General features: G+C 38.6%; 2 protein-coding genes across 19 annotated transcripts in view; one reads left to right on the top strand and one right to left on the bottom strand.

Moving 5' to 3' along the window:
* Positions 1-1381: 1381 nt before the first annotated feature.
* LOC121897413 (proton myo-inositol cotransporter-like) lies at positions 1382-18868 on the bottom strand. Of its 16 annotated transcripts, none has more exons than XM_042411881.1 (12): positions 9773-9852; positions 9445-9512; positions 8865-9340; positions 7797-7956; positions 6704-6912; positions 6441-6549; positions 6132-6295; positions 5850-5964; positions 5441-5566; positions 4940-5058; positions 4580-4732; positions 1382-2782 (listed from the first exon to the last, which is right to left on the bottom strand). In XM_042411881.1, the coding sequence occupies exons 3-12, from the start codon at positions 9310-9312 to the stop codon at positions 2556-2558; spliced, it is 1830 nt and encodes a 609-aa protein (XP_042267815.1). In that variant the 5' UTR covers positions 9313-9340; positions 9445-9512; positions 9773-9852; the 3' UTR covers positions 1382-2555. The 16 variants fall into 16 exon arrangements, with proteins under 16 accessions (XP_042267815.1, XP_042267816.1, XP_042267817.1 ...); XM_042411882.1 differs by having other exon boundaries at positions 8865-9337; XM_042411883.1 differs by having other exon boundaries at positions 9475-9512.
* Positions 6902-19866, top strand: part of lrrk2 (leucine-rich repeat kinase 2) — a 43413-nt gene continuing 30448 nt past the window's right edge. Inside the window, exons 1-5 of one of the 3 annotated variants that reach the window (XM_042411862.1) lie at positions 6902-6985; positions 13989-14074; positions 15864-15973; positions 16936-17024; positions 18850-18984. In XM_042411862.1, coding sequence (XP_042267796.1) covers positions 6907-6985; positions 13989-14074; positions 15864-15973; positions 16936-17024; positions 18850-18984 — 499 coding nt within the window. In that variant the 5' untranslated portion in view covers positions 6902-6906. Of the gene's footprint in view, positions 6986-12629; positions 12771-13988; positions 14075-15863; positions 15974-16935; positions 17025-18849; positions 18985-19866 lie in introns of those variants that run through there. The other 2 variants (XM_042411861.1, XM_042411860.1) reach the window with 2 other exon arrangements.

The raw sequence follows: 19866 nt of genomic DNA, 5'->3' as shown, positions 1-19866 counted from the left end.
CATGTGCTGAGTTGATCAGCTTGATTACTGATTAGTTTATCAATCAACAAAAAATAACTGGGAATTATTTTGATAATTCATCATTTCATTTACTTTTTTCAAGCTTCTCAAATATGAGGATTTGAAGCTTTTCTTTGTCATGTATGATATTAAACTGAATATCTAATATCTCTTACAAGCAATTTGAAGACATCACCTTAAATTATAATGCATTGTGATGTACTTTCTGATACTTTATACATGAAATTATTAATCCTTTAACGGATCAAATCATCTGGAGATTAATTTGTGAAAATATTTGTTAGTTGCAGCACTAATGGCTTTCTGTAATTTGGGTGAACTGGCCCTTTAAAAACTAATAATGCTATATTTTCATTTCACTTTTTTGTTTGTTCTTATGCAAGTACAGTAATGAAATTAACTTTTGAGTGAATGTAAACATTGCATCAAACAAAGTCTACAAGTGTTGCATCATAAATACTAACAGGCACAGTGTGATTGATGATTGATTCACTGAGTGCACGTTTATTTCCCAAAGATCATATCAATGAACAGAACATGATCAAAGAGACATGGAATAGAACTTCATATACAGCACCAACATTTCATATACAAAATGAAAATGACAGTAACAAAATGGACACACCTCATTTATCATGAGGTTAAAATTGATCTATGGTCTATTATCCCTCTGAATATTCTGTAATACGACTGACCACCTGAGTGTGAATCAAATCTGTTGTACAACATGGCAAGGCAATGTTGAATATTTTGAATATTTCACTGGAATTATACTGTATTGTTTCCTACGCAAAGTACAAAAACTACTCGGCAATCAGTAAGATTTAAAGATTAATGGCTGGATGGTATCACTGCTATTTCTCACAACATATACTGTAATATTTGGATGTTATATTATAATATTTGACACAATAATGGATCTGTAACTATAAAATATAATGTTATATATACTGAGTAATTTTGTTTCCATAATCATGTAGTTTTTTTGTGCAATTTCCAAACATTTCACACATCAGAAAACTATTCAGTTGAGAAATTCCCTGATGTTGGTGGGAATCTTACATTACTAGAAAGACATTTGTTCTTAAATAAAAACACTCCTAAAAAGGACAACTGGAACTGGAAATGTGCAAAAAGGCAGCATTAAAGTACTTTTAATAAATACCGTTAATCTAGTACAGTTTTAGATGCCGATATAGTCATTATAAAGCAAATTGGCACATATCAAAGTGTGCTAGTACAAACTGGATGTGCTATAGAAAGTTGTTCAGGGCTACTTGGTCACCATTATCTGAGCTGCGGAGACAAAGACATTATATTGAACAATAAAAAAAGGCATATTTAGCAATGATGTAGTATAGCAGAAAAGTTATTGGCACACTCCCTTAATGCAGTACTCACAGTTATATAGGCTATGGCATTGTCAGACCCCATCGCTCCGTAGTGTGCCGGGCTGAATTCTGAACCTTGCTAAAAAAAAATGTATAGATTTGAGTGACTAGTTCTAGCAATCTCATATATATCTATATATATAAACCTTTTTTCTAAGAAAAAAAAGACACCTTTTGGTTTTTTTAAAAGTGCAATATCTCCCACTGTGCAGACATTAGCAGCAAACCACAATCAATTGACTTGTTTTACACCAACACAGATTAAAAGATAAAACCCATGTTAGTGGTTTTGACAGGAATGTGTTTTGAAAGACTCTAACTCGCTACAGAATGTACACATATGCAAAGAAGGCAGAAACCAGCGATAGTGTTTGAAACTGTCTCTTCTCTACATTGTGGTTCCCTTATTTCTGACATCTTCATCAATTACAGATCATTAAGGCCTGCATACAAACACAGTCTTGCTGGTATATCAAACTTGTGGAGTGAGTGTGTCTATAAAAGATGGATGATCACACTGAAGTCATGCAAAGAGATTGTTTTTAAAATCTGGAAATAAAATTATCTTGACAGTTTACAAAGGCTGATGAAATGCTGAGTCAGGAACCTGGTCGACCAGTTTCTGAACTCACTGGATTAAAAAAACAAATATTTTGTTTTGAAAATGCTACTGGCAGAGAAAAGGAAAACCAGTTCATCAATAAATGTACTTAAAGTAAAGATTATCTTCATCTGTTTTTGGTTTTGTGATATTCAATCATTTCACAACATACTACGACTTTCCTAGCAACGTTAATTATCCCAGCAACACTGTTTAAATGAACATTGTTCAACCATATCCTGGAAAGTCTTGCTCCAATGATTCCTTTTATGATGACAGAGAGGATGATGGGAAATGAGAAGAATGCACAATAGAAACAAAAATAAAAGCAGACCAAACCAACTCCCTGGTGAGAGATAGGTAGAAAGAAAAAAACAAGATGATTGACGAGGCAAAGTGCCAGTTAGAATCAATCAAGCTGTTTTTTTTTGTTCATGTTTGATTGCAGCCACCTTTCCTCTCCGCATTGGCAGTCTTCCCAATCCTCAATCAAAAAAGACAGGAAACCCAAAAATAAAGTGGAAAGACGGAATCATCCCAGACTACTCTTCATCTGAGGCATCGTTGTCAGAAGGGAGGTAGTTGCTGCCTTTTACCCGGATGTACTGGACGTGGCGATTGTTGTTGGGTGAAGAGGCTCCACAGGAGCAGAGCGGACTGGTGAACAGGTTCTCGATGTCCTCCAGCTGCAGACCCTGTGTCTCTGGGAGGCAGCCCTGGACGAAAAGGAGACCCAACACCACAAGGCCCGTGTACAAGAAGAACGCACCTGGAAGAGACACACATGTACATTATAAAGGTTCTGAGTTATGGAAGTTCAGGGCTGCCATTGTGCCACTGATTAGTTTTCTGTCCTATGGTTGCCATGTCTGCTCAGTATGAGGGAAATTGGGGTTGTTCATCAAAGGAGCTGCAAATTGGGGTTTTCTTACCTGTGCATGCTTTCTCTGGGCTTGCTTAAATAAAATTTTGCCATAAACCATGAACACAAATGGACTGATTTTGCACATGAAGTTCATTTGTCATGAGGAGTACTACTCAGCCTGTGGCTCTGGGGGGACTTTAGAAAGTCTGAGAAAATAATGGTGTCATTAGAGTTGTCTCTGCTTGGGCTCAGAGACTGAGGGTTTTTAAGAGAAAGCTTGTGTTACAAACTGAGGAATGGAGTTTGAAACATGGGCATTTACCAGGCAAGGGAAGTGTAATAAAAAAAGCTTTTGGTTTTTATTGTGGTAAATGTAGGATCCAGCGCATTTGGAGCTTTGCCCAGATTTAAAAATATTTCAGCCTCTGTGAAATCAATTTTTTTTAAAATGTCTCCCAACCTTGTGGAAATACAATACTAAATCACTGGAGTTTTAATACTGACAGTCTTGAACTTCTATACCGATCGTATCCAGAGAAACTGAGTGCGTGAGCTGTTATGCGGTCATGTCCTTCTCGATAGCATTTTGCTAGACACACATTTGTTGCTGCATGTTCTCTAACCTGTAAACCTCCGAGTCACCTTCATAAACATCAAGATCACGCCTACAGTTATTAAAATTTATTCAAAAAGTTTAAAATATTTAGTTTCATATACTGTGTGCATGTGGTTTGATTTTGTTTCCCACTGGTCTAAAAGCAAACCTCCACTTGTAAACAAAACTGAGTTGAACTCTGCGGCGGTTTCTTTATTGAACAGTTTTCATCTCATCTCCTTCTCCACTGTCCTGTTGCTATAAACAAGATGGTGTTTATAGTGACCACGCCTGGTTATATAAAGAGTAAAAAAACAACATTTTAGGATCAGACTAAGTTGCAGGAAATACTTTATATAGACCCTTTAAAATATGCACCATTTACGTTAATTTGATGGCAATTCAACATCTCAGTCTCATGTTTGTGCTGAAGTCATTTATATGCAAAGGAAATCTTACTACAGTAGGTCAGACCAGTAACATTTCTGTAAAACTGTAAAAAATCAGTTTAATACACCATAAAACAAAGTGGAAGAACAGATTTTAAGTTGTTGAGGAGATTCTTCTTAATTAAGATAAAGCTATAAAAACTATTTTCCCCACGGCAACAACCACGATAATAATCTGAACAGCAGATGAATAAATTAATATCCAGCAAAACACTTTAAATACAGTATCTGAGCAACATCCTGTCATTCAATGCTTGCACGCTGTGGGATATTATAAAACAGGCGGCAGAATAATGAATATAAAGCCAGCAATGTTTCATATTCAATGTCCGACAGGTGCTATTGACAACATACTGCTTAAATTCTTTACTGAAAAAAACTAGATATACATTAGATAGCAGAACTGGACAGAAAAATCAGTGAAAAGTGAGCTGATAAACCAGCTGTGAGCAGGTTTTTTGGAAAGGTCGGAAATAGGATGTGGCCAAAATTTAAAAAACACAAAAGGCATTCATCCTCTACAGCAGCCACACGTCCTTGACAACAAGGCAACCAGCTTTTCTGATAAATTTGTACGATAAGGTCTCACTTAAACACGTAAAAGCAGATTATGATCTGATGCATTTACCATCATCTGACCTCTTAATGGAGTCTTACCGTAATAGGTCAGAAACTCTGCGACGTGAAGGAAGGTCAGAGACACCAGGACATTGAAGATCCAGTTGACCCCGGCTGAACAGGCGTTACCGGTGCTGCGGGCCCACAGTGGGTAGATCTCTGAATTCACCGTCCAAGGCATGGGTCCCATACCTAACACACAGAGGAGGCATTTTACATTAATTGTCTTTTAACATCAGATACTAGTTTATCTTTCGTATAAATTCAATTTCTCATTAGAGCACTGAGAGATGGTTCCTATCATAATATCTAAAATTATGAGTCATCTGCAATTCAAAGGAATTAAGAAAATATATAAGGTGATAGAGAAAAAAAAAAGCAGAGAGAGTCGTTTCAGACCTGGAGCAAAAAATGCCAGGTAGAGGATGAGGCCTGTCAGGACGATCCAGGAGTAGGATGTGGGACAGTAGTTGTAGGCCCAGATTGGACTGTCTGTTGCCTCCGTCAGGTTGGAACACCTGGATGATAAAAGATTGCAAGAAATTGGAAACCACATTTCTCTTCAGGTTTTGCAAATGAACATATAGCAAACAATATATGGTGTATATATGGTACAAAGCAAATGTTACTTCTTTAGCTTTAAAGTTGCTGAGAGTGAGAACATGTGTCTTTCACCTTTTTTTATAACTATTTCAATATAATCTAACTAAAGTGCACATAAGTGAATCTCAGGTGCTTTTTCTATGAGTATCTTTTAAAGAAGCAAATGTGATGATGTAATAATAGTAATGTAAATGGGGGGGTTGTAATGTGACATTAAGATATCCATCTCAGCTATTGCATTTGTCAACTTCTTATTTACTCTCCGTCACACAACTATGCAGAAATTCAGTGTCTGACCTTCCCCACGCCGCGTGATCTATGGACTCTTGATTGACGGGAACGCAGGAGGATTCGTACACTCTGGTGCTGTTTTCACGATAACAAAATCCACAATCCGGATCCAACATGCAGAATTCGCAGGATCTGAAGAGCAGAGCTGAATGTAAAACTTAGCTTAGCTTAGCACATAGCATTTTGTCAGCGGTGATAACTCAGGTCTTTTCTAAAAACAAAGATACTGAAGGTTTACATCCAGCTGAAAACAATGTTCACTAATGCAGGAGGAACAATCCTTCAGAATCTTTGGTCAAGTCATCATACATGTGACATTTATTTAAATTTAAGATAGTTTATGCCCTCAGTTTGGGGACTTTTAGATTAAGAAAAGTGATGATGGCAATGTAGCTGCTATGTTACTATTTCTTACCCGTATAGTCTGCAGGTTGAGTTTTGAGAGTCAAACGGGTGGAGGGTGATGGGTGGAGAGTTCTGGGCTGAGAGCAAGAAGCCGACTGCCAACAAAGTCAGACTCAGACCAGTACCTGCATTACAGGAAATACACACACTGAATAAAGCTCTGATAAAGAAAACAGACCACTAGATAAAAGGGAAATGCAAGATCCTGTCATTCCTCAGCCTGTCACAAATTAAGTCAATCAATTAATAAATCAAGTAAACAGTGTAGCTAAAATCTATCAAAAAAACAAACCAATAAGGCTTCCCAGTGTCAGCTTCCTGCGGCCCACTCTCTCCACAAGCCAGACTCCAACCAGGGTGAACACAAAGTTGGTAGCAGAAGTCGCGGCTGCCAACCAGATCGCCTGTTTATCGTCCCGCACGCCCGCCATCTGCAGAATGGTTGCGCTGTAGTACCTGGATGTGAGCAAAGAGGTTGAAAAGTGAAGAGCAGAACACATCTCTCTGCTTTTTCAGTTAAACAGGTCAAAAACACAGATTGATTTATCACAGGTGGGTGATAATTATTAGCAGGCTGTTACCAGACTAATAGATAACCTACATGACGGTGTTAATCCCAGACAGCTGCTGAAACATCTGGAGGCCACAGCCAACAATGAGAGCCCTGCGGGTCGGACCATGCCTGAGGATGCGCCAAATAACAAGGCCTCCTACAGCAATTAAAAAAAAGCAACCTTTTAATAATAACCTAAACCTTTAATGTTTGATGACTTATTTTCACCTTGTTGCTAACGGCGGTTATGTCACATCTAGACAAAAGTTAGTTTATCACTCTGCATTTCTGTTTTCACTGAAATCTTTCACCTCCACCCCCCTCTTTCTCCTCCTCCTCGATGCTGGTTCTGATGCTGTCGTATTCCTCGTCGACATTCTGGCCTCCTCGGATCTGGCTGAGAACTTGACGGGCCTCTTGGTTCCGGCCCTTTTGGAGAAGCCAGCGGGGGCTCTCTGGCAGGAAGAAGAAGCCCACAAACTGCAGTGCAGCTGGGACAACGGACAGACCCAGCATGTACCTACGGTGTGAAGGGAAGATGGGAAAAAAAACGAGGAGAGATTCTCAAATTGGAAAACTGGAGAATTCCACAAGTAAGTGAGGGGCATTCAAGTCAATTCAAGCTGCATGATCACTGTACAAATACAATTACAAACGGGGGCAGCAAAGACACACAAATAAGTCTAGAGCCGATCTGCAGGATCAGGTCTGGAGCCAAGACTTTAGGTTCCAATCCTGGCATTTGGCTTCTTTTGAGGATCAATATTGCCTATTTAAAGCCCAATCCATTTACAATCCTTTGTTTGCTTGCCCTGGGTACTTCAGCTGTTGTTTCTGGATTTTTGAGGCTAACACTGATATTCATATTTGAAAGTTGCAAAAGTTCAATAATATTTTTTTTAACATAAACAAGCATTTTTGATGAGGATCGTTTGTGGTTGTGGTTATTAGACTGTTGTGATCAAGGCGTGTTCTGAATCATACTGATGAAAAACCAGCTTTTCAGTGCTCTCTGGTGGACAAACTGTATAATGGTGACACTGTTTCTAAATGACCTCAAACATATCTTTAGCTTTTCTGTCCCACAATTCCCTCTGCTTGATAGCAACAAGGTTTCCTGCAGTGTTTTATAGAGTAGCTTCCCCACCGCAGCTGAAATACACACAAAAGCTTAGACAACAGCATCTCTGAAGTGCAGCTGCTGATTTGTTGTTTGAATGACATCATCAATACACAGTATTTAGAGAGAAATTTCACAGTTTAGTACTGCAATTTAGTTTAGTGAGTAACATTTTCTGCTGGTTCCAACTCAAGGAAAACAGAGAAAGACATCGGACAAACAAAACTAAAATAAACCTTGTGATGGAAAGTTACTGGTATTTACAGTGTAAAACTAACGTGTACCTCCAGCCGTCGCGGCTCAGGTAGCTGAAAGCCCCATCGATCACACTGGCAATGAACTGGCCACCAGTGATGAAGAGGGCGTTTATAGTGACCAGCTGACCTCTAAGGTGAGATGGAGAAACTTCTGCGATGTATACAGGAACTGTCATAGAGGCAATACCTGAGGAAAAAACATAAAGGCTGTCATTTTTGTATATACACAGATAAAAATCCCCACACACTTTGTATATCTACTTTTAAAGATTATGATTCCAATAGCTTTAAAGTACAGGGATCCAGTCTGTAAATTTGTATAGTTTGCGAATGAGACTAACAGTAACATGCTTTCCTTTAAAATCTACAAGCATTCCTTTTATGTGTTCTGTTCCTTTTTTCCAAGGCTAATATCCACTTTTCAAATGCTGCAACATATACCAAGCTAGGCTGACTAATAGTGTCAAATTTTCAACCATGTAATCAAAACTAAAAGTGCTAACTGTCATGTCAATTTGACAACAGCATAATGATTTTGTGAGCATGGACACAATCCAAACAGACAATACAAAAACAACTGCTTATTACTGTGTAATTAACTTTTTTTTTTTTTTTTTTTTAGATATTATTATAAATTACATCAAATCTCCTACAACCCAATCTACATATTGCTCACACCCACCTGGGCCCTGAGATAAGAACAGGGATTTTTACAAAAAATCTTCCCCATTGTACAGCTTTTTCCCCACCTACTCTACAGTTAGTCTTTCTTAAAGCTTTTTACTACTGCTCAAGAAAAGATGTTTTCTGGGCTGGAACATGGCAAAGAAAATAACATATTACAGTGAATGCAAACCACAAGGCAAATCTAATTCAGGGTATGAGCAAAACAGATTTTCTTCCTTTGTAAAGCTACACCTTCAACCTTAGGGCAATAACTTCTAAAGCCATTCTGCTACATGACCCACTGCCCTTTGTTTCATACCGGAAAAGCAGGTCAGGTTGAGTAAGATCAGAGGTTGCTTGGGAGTGGACTTTGTATCTGCTCGTAAACAACTTCAACAACTAAATAGCTAAAACATGACACCAACTCACCTATACCCAAACCAACTGTAATTCTGCCCACAAGAAGGACCTCCTTGTTTGGAGATAAACTCAGGATGATGCCACCAACGCTGAAGATGAAGCTGGCAATCAGGATGCAGATCTTGCGTCCAAGCCAACCATTCAGCGAGCCACCGCTCAGGGCAGACAGTGCAGCGGCTCCCACTGTGCTGGAAACCAGCAGCTCCTGCCACAAAGTGTCCAGGTTCATCTCCTTCTTCAGGAGCAGCATAGCCCCCGAGACCACCCCGGTGTCATACCCAAAGAGAAATCCACCCAAGGCAGAGAAGAACGCCAACACATAGACGAACACCGGAGTGGAGGGATCTCGGTCCATGATGTCCCCACTGGTGGCAGCATCCCTAGATGAAGGCCCAATGAGACCCCGCTCTCCATCGTCCACTGCTTTCTGTCCCCTGTTGCCCATGAGGTTGCTCATGTGCTTCAAGCTGTATTCATCGTGGCTGCTGGACATAGGGGAAACCAGGAGTTAGGCTCACCGGAGGTCAGTTAGACAACCGCAGCTTCTTGCAGCAGCTATTTCTTTACTCTAAAAAGTGACACATGACACCTTCAGCAGCGATGACGTCTGCATACATACAGTCATCTGTGGTACAACGCCCCCAAAACAAGGCAGAGCTGAGGGAAAGTGGGTCCAAACAAAAGGAGATAATTATGCATTCTTTTCAGTATCAGCCGTCTCACTATCTTAAAACTGACATTTCTGACCTCCGTGTGTTTAACAGACCAGCTCGAAAAACTCAACAAGTAAAAACACGTACACGTCGAGGTTTATTTTTAACAACTATACGTGGTAGTTTATCAAACGATAACGTCTCAGTAGACGCTCCTGTGGTTAATTACAACTGCTGTTAATGTCATGTCATTAATAAGTGTACCTAAACGGTGCGTTTAAATCGCTCCAAACTGATAGTTTACCACAGTGCGACACAAACACAAACACTCTGCTCTGTGTGCGGCCATGTTTACGTGACGTCACCCAACAGCCCAGCTGCAAAGGTTGTGGCATTCAGGTGGTGTCGGAATAATCGGAAAAATGAATGTTCCACTGGGAAAATTCACGCGAACGCCCCCCTCAAGTCGGAACAACAACTTGGAAAGTCGGCGAAAATTTTGACACACGACTTGCCGAAAGTGGACGTCATATAAGCAGAAACATGGCGGACGAAGGTAAATATTTGGTGAATTGGCAAGAAACTTTTTACTGATTCACGTATTGCATATCTTTTTTTTTGCTCATCTGTATTTGTAATCCGACGAGCACTTGAATGCAGCATCAACCAAAGAAAATGAAAGCGGTCCCACTTACAATTTCACACAGAATATATCCTGTAAAACAGAATATTAATTATTAAGAATATTAAGCTTCGTTTTTTATTTTAACATAATTTAATTCCCAGACACTTTGTTTCCTTGTTCTCCACACGTCTTTATATACTACTGTTTTTTGAATTTGACTGTTTTCAATAAAGTTGACAAAAATAAACTAAAAGAAAGTCTTGCCCCACGACTTGTAATGTAAAAAAAAACAAAACTTTATGTATAACACAACACAAATATCATGTCAATAATTTATCAGTTCTCTGATAAATATATTTTGAGCATCTAACGTATGCATTTATTTTAGGAACTGCATATGACACCTTGACATTTCTCTAGAACACAGCACCAGACTCCATTCAAAATCTAAAGCACTTTGTGTATCCTAGATCGTTTATTGGCAGTAAGTGTTATATATGTAAAAACATGTTATCGAAAAAAAAACACCTTAATTTTAAAGATAAAAGAAAACCACAATTCAAATTCAGTCAAAAAAAACTCGATAAGCCGATAAGCAAAGTGTGACAGAGAGCTGCAGCTGGCAGGTAGTCTGGGTCATATGACTATAAACTCACACATAAAATGTCTTAAACATAAGCTGTCACACAAAAGCACGCAAAAGCATCACCTAACAGACATTATCTGTGCATAACTCAGATTGTACCTCTTTAAAAAAAAAAAAAGCTTATTCTGGACCTCTGCTGCTGCTGGTGTCCTCTTTAATGAACAGGAAGTTTGTCTTATGGATCATATGATTTTGCCGCAGGAAAGCAGGAACACGCCCACATACACACACACAACACCTGTGTTTTGTACCCCTCACGCGCAGACAGCCGTGTTTACTTTGTCAGTCTTGTTCAACAGCAGGGATTTGCATAACTTGAAATAGATTTTGAGGCTGCACAGTATGAGTCAACTGTCTCGATGCATTTCCAGGTGTTCTTTTGAATGACTGCTTTCATTTAGCAAGTTGAGAGTATAATTTCCCCGTTTTTTCATGACAGATCACGTGAGCTGTTTGTCTTTTAATTTTTTGTCATAAGGAAATAAGGATTTATCTTACTTTTTTTTGGTTATATTGTTATATTTGCAATTTTTTTAAATGTGAATAAACAGACCAGATAACTTTCAACTGGTCCTTCTTTACAGATAAGCAACAGCAAATAAAATGTGAATTAATATATTCTTTTTTAATTTCCAGATTATTTTTAATTTGTTAAAATATCACAGATTAACACATTCAACGAGAAAACAGTCACCATCTTGCAGCGCTTTAATAAAATACAATTCTGTGAACTTCTGTTCACAGAATTCTGTTTTTAAATTTGGATACATAATAAAACCACTGCGACAATTATTACTGAATAAAAAAAATAAATAAGTTATGACTGTAACATCAAAACGACCCTCCATGCTGACTGTAAATACCGCAGTTACATTAATAGACGCGCAGCACAAAATAAAGATGGCGGCTGTGACAGCAGTATAGCCGATAGAAAAAGTTGAGATTTTGTTGAATTATCCGCAGCTTTGTGTGAAATGACGTATGCCGAATTTAGAAACAACTTCCAAAAAAATGGTAAAAAGTTTTAATGTTTGATCTATCTCGTAACTACCCTCGTCTATTCGCTATTAAATCTTTAACTGTTAAATTTTCGTATGAAATACGGCGCAAATCTGGGTCAATCCCAATGATTTATAAATCGGCGGATCGACGGCTGACATCAGACACCGAGGTGGGAGGCAGTTTATGAAGTGCACTGATTTCACTCGACAGCTCCTACAAGTGTAACTGTCAATCACTGCAAATGCTAATTAGAGTTAAAAACGATGTTTCGGCGATGTAATCTGCTTAGCAACTTTACCGACGTTTGACTGGAAACGTAGTTTGTGTGGCCGTTGATCCTCCGTGACTTGCTTCCCTGTGCGGCCAGTTTCCTCTTCACCAAACGAGGAGTTTTTTTTTTTTCTGACAGGGAGTCATATGATGTGATCGTAAGGAAGGAGGAACACGTCTGTCAAGAGAAGAACTGCTGGCTTTTTTTTTTTTTTTTATCTCCCATAGAAACAAAAAAAAAAACCACCGACCCCCAGAAAGAGGAACACGTTTTCTATGTCAGAGGAAAGTGAGCTAGCTCAACGCGGTGATGTCAACAAAGCCGAAACTGCCACACTGACAGCGTCCCTTGTCGCCACAGACACTTTGATGTAATGTAGCTTGTGTGCTATGATGAAACATAGCTAATATTAAGTAATGTGGTGTAATGTTATTAGTTGTTACAGTGGCACTACTCGTTTCTCCCCATGCTGCTGCTGCTGCTGCTGCTGTGTGGCTAACCTTTCGTCGGTTCTGAAGGGACTGTACTGATTGACCTAAATGCACGTCAAGTCGTCAGCTAGAAAACAGTATTTCAAAGACCATGGTTAACAAGGAGGAATTGGAAGAAAGGTTGAAGAAACTTCTGGTGAGGCTGAAAACCCCTCAGGAAGACAGACAACTGTGCACTCTGATTCAAATCATCCAGGACCTGCTTTTCCTGGCGCACACAGACTGTGGTAGGAAACACATTGTTCCTGCATGTGCATCATGCTGCTGTTCATAAACAGTTTCCTTTGGCCATGTTGTTTGATGTACTAGCAGTGGTGGGAGAGAAAAGTAGTAATACCACAGTGTAAAACTACTCCATGCATTCAGTACTGTATTGTCAGAGGAATGTATATAGAAAAATGGCCCCCACCAGTATCTTGTTTTATTTTTTATTATTTCATTGGATCATCATTATTATTATTCAAAATGTAACTACCTGAAGTTGTTAAAAGTTTAGCTAGTTAAGGTGGTTTAGTAGAACAGTGCATGATCTTTTAGGAACTGATCATATATTTTGTATGAAAATCAATCTTAAGTAACTATATCTGTCAGATAAATGTACAGTAGAGGAGTATAAAGTACAGTATTTCCCTCTGAAATCTATAGTTGAGTAAAAGTATAAAGCAGCAGAAGCACTTAAGTTTGTCAACTTTAAAATTGAGTACACTTAAGTATATTTAAAGGACTCGTACTATTTGCATTTTGTGCAGTTTCCTACCTTTATAAAGTGCATTTCACTCCACTACACTTGTCTAATGGCTGTAGTTGTGAGTTTGCTGGTAAAGATGTGATACATATGAAAACTGATGTATTCCTGTAGATTAAACCAGCTGGCTTACAGTGTTTACATGGTACAGCTTAATTTATAATGCGTAGTTTACTGTTTGTACTCAAATTTTCTCTTATACTAATGTACCTTGATGTAATTAAAATTTTGAATGCAGGTTAAAGGATGTTAATTGGACAAAAACAAGCAATCTGATGACATTACTTGAGCCTTTTTTCACTATTTCTGACATTTTATTGATTAATTGAGAAAATAATCGGCACATCAAGTGATAACAAAGCCCTGCTTGCAATTTAGTATTTTTACATTGTGGTCTTGCTCTGAATACCTCATGTTTAACTGTCCTTTTCTCTCCTGCACAGAATGGTCAATTTAAGTTTCCATAATTGTAATTCTTCATGTGCTTTTATCTACTTTCTTTTTAATCTCAGTTGTGATCGAGCAATGTTCATTTTGACAGTCTGTGCAAACGAAACAAAGATAACCAGACTTGCACCTTCATAATGAGATCTAGACTATTTTTCAAGCCATGTTATATGCATTTAAAGACTGAAGCAAGTGTCCCGTCCTTCAGAGCTAACTTGTCCAATCATGTCATATCTATTGTTCTTTGTTGCAGCAGCTGAACTGTTTGAAGACAAAGATGTCCACAGCCCCCTCATGGTGGTGCTGTCATCCTACATCAGCAGTAGAGGAGTCCAGCAGGTACTGCAAGACACTAGCACTCCCTTTCATTGTGTATTTTTTTTTAGCAGCAGTAGGAAATGTGCCATCTTGAACATTGTGTGCTTAATTCGAGAGACAAAACTTAACCGACAGTTGTTATAGCGTCATATTTTATTGTGCTGGGTAGTAATAGAGATCTGCGCTATCATAAACTAGTCACACGGATGTTTAATCGTGTACAACAGCATCACCTGCTAACACAGTTTGTGCTGTATGTAGTTTTAAAGTCATTCACAGCTGACACGCCTATGTCTGATCTGGCATGTTTATGCCGTCTCGTGACTGCTCTGTAACGCAGCTTATCAAAGGTGAGGCTGCGACATGTCAGAACCTGATTGTGAGACTCGTGCGGTCTCAGTCATAACAGACATAACAGACTGGTAAAGATAACACAAAATCTGATCCTAAATATTCTGAGCTTTTTGCTTTTTTTGTTTTTGGAGTCTAGACAGTATGATGTAGGATTGGATAATATGATGATATATTCAGTGAGACAATAGACATTAGTCAGCCTTGAGAGATTTTGCTACATCATGAGGTAGCAGGAGCTTTATGGCAATATTGCATTTAGAGGATTTTTGCATCAATGTGCTGAAATGCTTTCATTATTTAGGTATTTAAATCAACTGGATTAGCCAAAATAAGATATATTTCTCAGTTGACTTTACTATATCACAATATTATATACAAATTACAAATGACATACACTGTGATAGGAGATTTTATCCATATCACCCGATTCTCGTGTGATATATACTGTGTGTAGAATTTGAAAATCTCTGACTTAAGCAACTATGAGTGGTAGCACACTGCCATAGACACATTGGTTTTAATTAAAGTGATACTAGAGCCTGGTTCTGCTTTTAGGTTTCTTCCTTGCCGCTGTCGCCGAGTGCTGCTCATGGGGGGATTGTTGGGTCAAGCGTATGGTCTGAACCTGCTTTATGTGAAAAGGAGCCTGAGATAACTGCTGTTGTGATTCTATATAAATAAAATCGAACTGAATTGAACTTTAAATTAGGGCTGCAACTAACAATTATCATTTAATCGATTCATTGTTTAGTCTCTAAAACATCAGAAAACTGAAAATCCCAGTTTCTCAGACTCCAAGGTGACATCTTAAGATGCCCTTATTATTCAGATATTCACTTTACTGTCATGTAAAGTTAAGAAGAAGCAGCAAAATCTCACATTTGAGGACCTGGAACCAGTGAACTTTAGACATTCTGGCTGAAATAATCAATCGATTATTACAATTTACAATTTCATTTAGCAGACACTTTTATTTAAAGCGACATACATCTGAGAGATCATCAGAACGGTTGCCGCTTTTTTTTCTGTCGACCGACTGATCAGTTAATCGACTAATCGTCGCAGCTCTTCTTCAAATAAGGTCTTTTTCACACTTGAATGCATACAGCTCCATACGTCTTTTACAAGCATCACAGCAAAGGTCTCACAGCATCAATAGGGTGCTTTGTATTTGTCAGTTGATCTTTCACTTGCTGCATAACATTTTGGTGCGGGAAGATTAATGCTTTTCAGCTGAGTCAAGTGATTTATTTTCTAGGTCAGCAGCTAGGGCATCTTGCATGGAAAATTATCTCTGGCACATTATGGTGACATAGAAAATTACGAAAGCATTTAAAGGTTATGGCGCCTGTGTCTTTGACCTGTATGTTTTCCACTTTTATCTATCTAGGAATGATTCTTTTTTTGTTTGTTTGTTTCATGTTGAAGTGTTTGATATTGATCTTTCTCGCTACAGGTGGGTTGGTCGCTGCTGTGCCGGCTGATTGAAATATGCCCCAGTACGCTGGACCAGCTGACCAGACCTCTACAAGCTGCAAAGGACTGGGAGGTACTGGGAGTGCACCAGTAAGTAAAGACGTACTTATTTGTTTGCTGAAAGGTTATTGCTGTAGGTTTTATGCACTATTATTGGTTGTAAAAAAAAAAAATTCTCGTGTGTCACACCACCCTAATGGCTTGTGTCACATGGAGTTAGATGATATAATCGCACTAACATAGTCATCCAGATTACATGGCATTCATGTTCAAAAGAAGCCGTGAAGCGGTACAGTATGTACATATGTATATCGTGTAGGTACGTCATCAAAATGTTTGACACACATTTTGGCCCTAACTAGGGTTATGTAATTTAAAAGTATAATTTCTATGAATATGCGTCAGAGCTTTTATATAGAGCGGATAAAATCCAGTTGCTATCCTCATCTTCATCAGTCCCTGCGTGAATTTCCAGATGTAAAAAGCATCGTTTCACATTTGAGTTGAAAATCTGTTTTCTTAGACGAAGTACGGTTCAGTTTGAGCAGTCTGTCCTTCTATTTGATAGATTTTGGTTCTCAAGTGATACTGGATTATTTTGTCTGCTCTCATTTTCAGTTTTCACTTCCTGTTAATTAACCAGCTCTGGTCAAATTGTTGTAATACGCAATGTCACTTTTACCTGAAAAAATTTTTTTTTCTCCAAGTTACATTTTCAGTTCCTTTATCTTGTCATCTAACATTTGCACTTGCATCCAATCAAGCCATTTGATTTTCTTCAGTTCTCTAAAGCCACCGTTACACCTATTTCTAGTTACTAATAGTGCTCCTACAAGTTTGAATAAATAATATGCACGATAAAAATGCAGGCCACTAAATCTGAATCTGTAACTAATTTAAATACATGTAAATACAGCACATAATCAACTTTTTCTTCAGTTTGAAAAAGTTAGACATGTCATGTACGACATGGACTCGTACAGGAAATAGACTTTCACTTGGGTCTCAGTCTTGACTACAGCTGTGGTTGATTTTTTTGATGTGTTTTCCAGGCAGATTCTGAAGGTTCTGTCTCAGTACAGCACGGACTGCAGAGTGACCATGGTTGGACTCCGAGCCCTGGCTCTCCTGCTCAGATCAGGTACACTACTACACAGGAGATATGTTATAATGCATGAATGCATCACTCTTGCTAGGTATAATGCCCGAACGAGCTTTGATCAGTTTGATAACTAAAGCCCAGGTCACAGTTTTTGATTCTATCTCTAAATGGAGTCGTTGATGAGGGCAGCGAAACCACAGAAATATTTATGTTATTACTCATTTATGCCATCAAATCAATACAAACTTGAAAGTAAATCACAAACCTTCTAGGAATCAAGAAGAGTGAAGATAAAGAAACAAGCAAAAAAAACTATAACTGGCTATAAGTTTATGTGGATATATTTTCCATATCTGGTATGTTGGGGGTTTCCCTGTCAAAGGCAGTTTATTTTTTACAGTTTATTTTTTGAGGAACATTTTAATCCGTTTCCTCAAATGCTCTCTTCGGTTATGCTCATTTATGATCTCATGTGCAGTGACCTATATTTCATGATGTTCGCTGTGATATAAAACTTCTGAGAAGGGCAGAGGTTAAACTAAGACATGTATCTCAGGGGTGGGGTTTACAGATGAACTCACTATATGATACTATCACTATATTCTTCCCACGATAACGATATATAACGATATATCACAAGAAAGGTGCGATACACGACATATCACAAAGAAATAATCTGCAATGAATCATGATATCTGTAACTGTAGATGAAGGAAACAGTTATTTCCAAGAGCAGGAAGTAGTCAGATAATGTACAATGTTTATTGATAGTACATTAGTTTCACAGAAAAGAAATGCCGCCAAGTATAAATATCAGAACACTGATAACAGTAGCCTCAGGTTGTGACTCACACAGAGCTGCTGGTAGCGTTAGCAAGTCTGATAAGAGATGCAAAGAAATGACGTCGTGCTAATAAGCCAAAGATTTATTCCTTTCCTGTGGCAGTAAACACAACACGTAACCCGCAGATAACTAACTGTGTTATATTCAGAGCTTTACAAGATATTCAGGGCTGACGGGTGATGACAGTAGGCTAAACATTAATGTGATAAACAGCACACACACACGCACACCGTAGAGCCTCTCGTATTAGAGCTACTAGCTCAGCTACAACACAGGAACTCCACAGAAACTTCTACAAAGGACCATGAGTGTGTTTCTAGTGACTGTCAAAGATCCAGCGGACTCTCTGTGTTTCCAGTGCAGACATGGAGAGTCTGACAGTAGCGGCTCATTGCTGGTCATTTTTGCTTGCATTCATCTTCGTTGTCACCTTCAAACGCTGTTCATCTCACCGTCACCAGTCCGTTCAGCGCCTCCATAAGGAGGTGAAGGGTAGTGGCGTGCTGGTAGTGGTAAGTTAAGGTAGCTGAATCAATTCTGAGCGGTCCTATGCTTTAAAAAGTATATCGATACGTGACACCAGTGTGTCGATAACGTACCGCAAGTGGAAATATCGCCATATGTTGCAATATTGACCCTATATCACATAGTTTGAAAACTGCCTTGATTTTATCTGTGAAAGTACAATGTCAGTGGCTGCACTGCAAATATTTACCTAATCATATCTGCATTTGTTAAGAGATATTCAACACTTTTCAGGTATGAAGTTGTGAAACTAAAAGTTTGTAGATAGTATAAATAATCCATATGTGACAAAATGGTTACTGGATATTTTATGTTTTAAAAATGAATAATTCATTTGTGGCTCTTGATGAACTCTTACATCTTTGTTGACTATGAAACTACAATTGTTGTAGATGTGAGACTCAAATAAGAGAATTTTATCAGAACTGGGATCAAGTCATTGGTTAATTTTTAAATGTACTGTATCTGCATTGGTATTTTTTCATTCTTACATAGACATGATTCGTCTGCTGGTGCTGGAAGAGGAGGACGATGTGTTTGGCCTGGTGGTGCAGGCGATGAAGACTTTCCCTACCAGTGAAGAAGTTCAGCTCCAAGGCTGTGGAGCTCTGCAGTTCCTCCTGGAGAGAGGTGATCACATACATACTCTAACCTCCTGCATACTAGCATGTTAAGCTAGCATGTAAAGTAATATGCACTGTCCATGTCTGAATATGCTACTGCAGGCATTCCCTGTAGCAGTGTATTTGAGGTGCTGTACAGTTATATCATCACAAACTATGAAACCCCAGTTTATACGTTATGTTAATCATGTCACACATGCATTGTCTGACTTTTATGATAATACATATATAACAGTTTATAGGTCCTGTGGGGCTTTAATGTACATTACACACCAGGAAAAAAAACAAAAATGTTGTATGGATGAGAAATGGAGCAAAAGCGTTGCTTTGTCTTTGTTTCTTACCATTCATGTAGCGCCAAATCACAACAAAAGTCATCTCAGGGCACTTTTCACATAGAGCAGGTCTAGACTGTACTCTTTAATTTACAGAGACCCAATAATTTCCCCCCATGAGCAAGCGCTTGACGACAGCGGCAAAGAAAAACTCCCCTTTAACGGGAAGAAACCTCAAGCAGAACCGGGCTCTAGGTGGGCGGCCGTTTGCCTTGCTCGATTTAGTGGGGATAAACATATTAAGTTTGCCTGAGGATAGCAGTAGAAGAAAGGCCATGCTGTTACTTCAACCAAAATTGTTGTTCCTCTGCACTGTGGACATTTTAGGACATCTCGGCTTCGATTTGTCAGGCTCAGCTCTATGTTATCAGACATGGATCAACTTTGATAAGTCTAAGCAAATCTAGCCATGTGGCTCAGGTCTTAGTATAGAGGATGTTGTATTTATTGATGTACAGATTGTAAAGCCCCTTGAGGAAAATGTATGATTAATGATCTTGACTTGATTTAAACTGTCCTCAGGCTCAGATTTGCTCTAAGCTGAGCTGAGAGAG

The sequence above is a fragment of the Thunnus maccoyii genome, chromosome 5, assembly GCF_910596095.1.
Source record: "Thunnus maccoyii chromosome 5, fThuMac1.1, whole genome shotgun sequence".
Taxonomy (NCBI): Eukaryota; Metazoa; Chordata; class Actinopteri; order Scombriformes; family Scombridae; genus Thunnus; species Thunnus maccoyii.
This window is presented reverse-complemented; position numbering and strand designations above follow the sequence as displayed.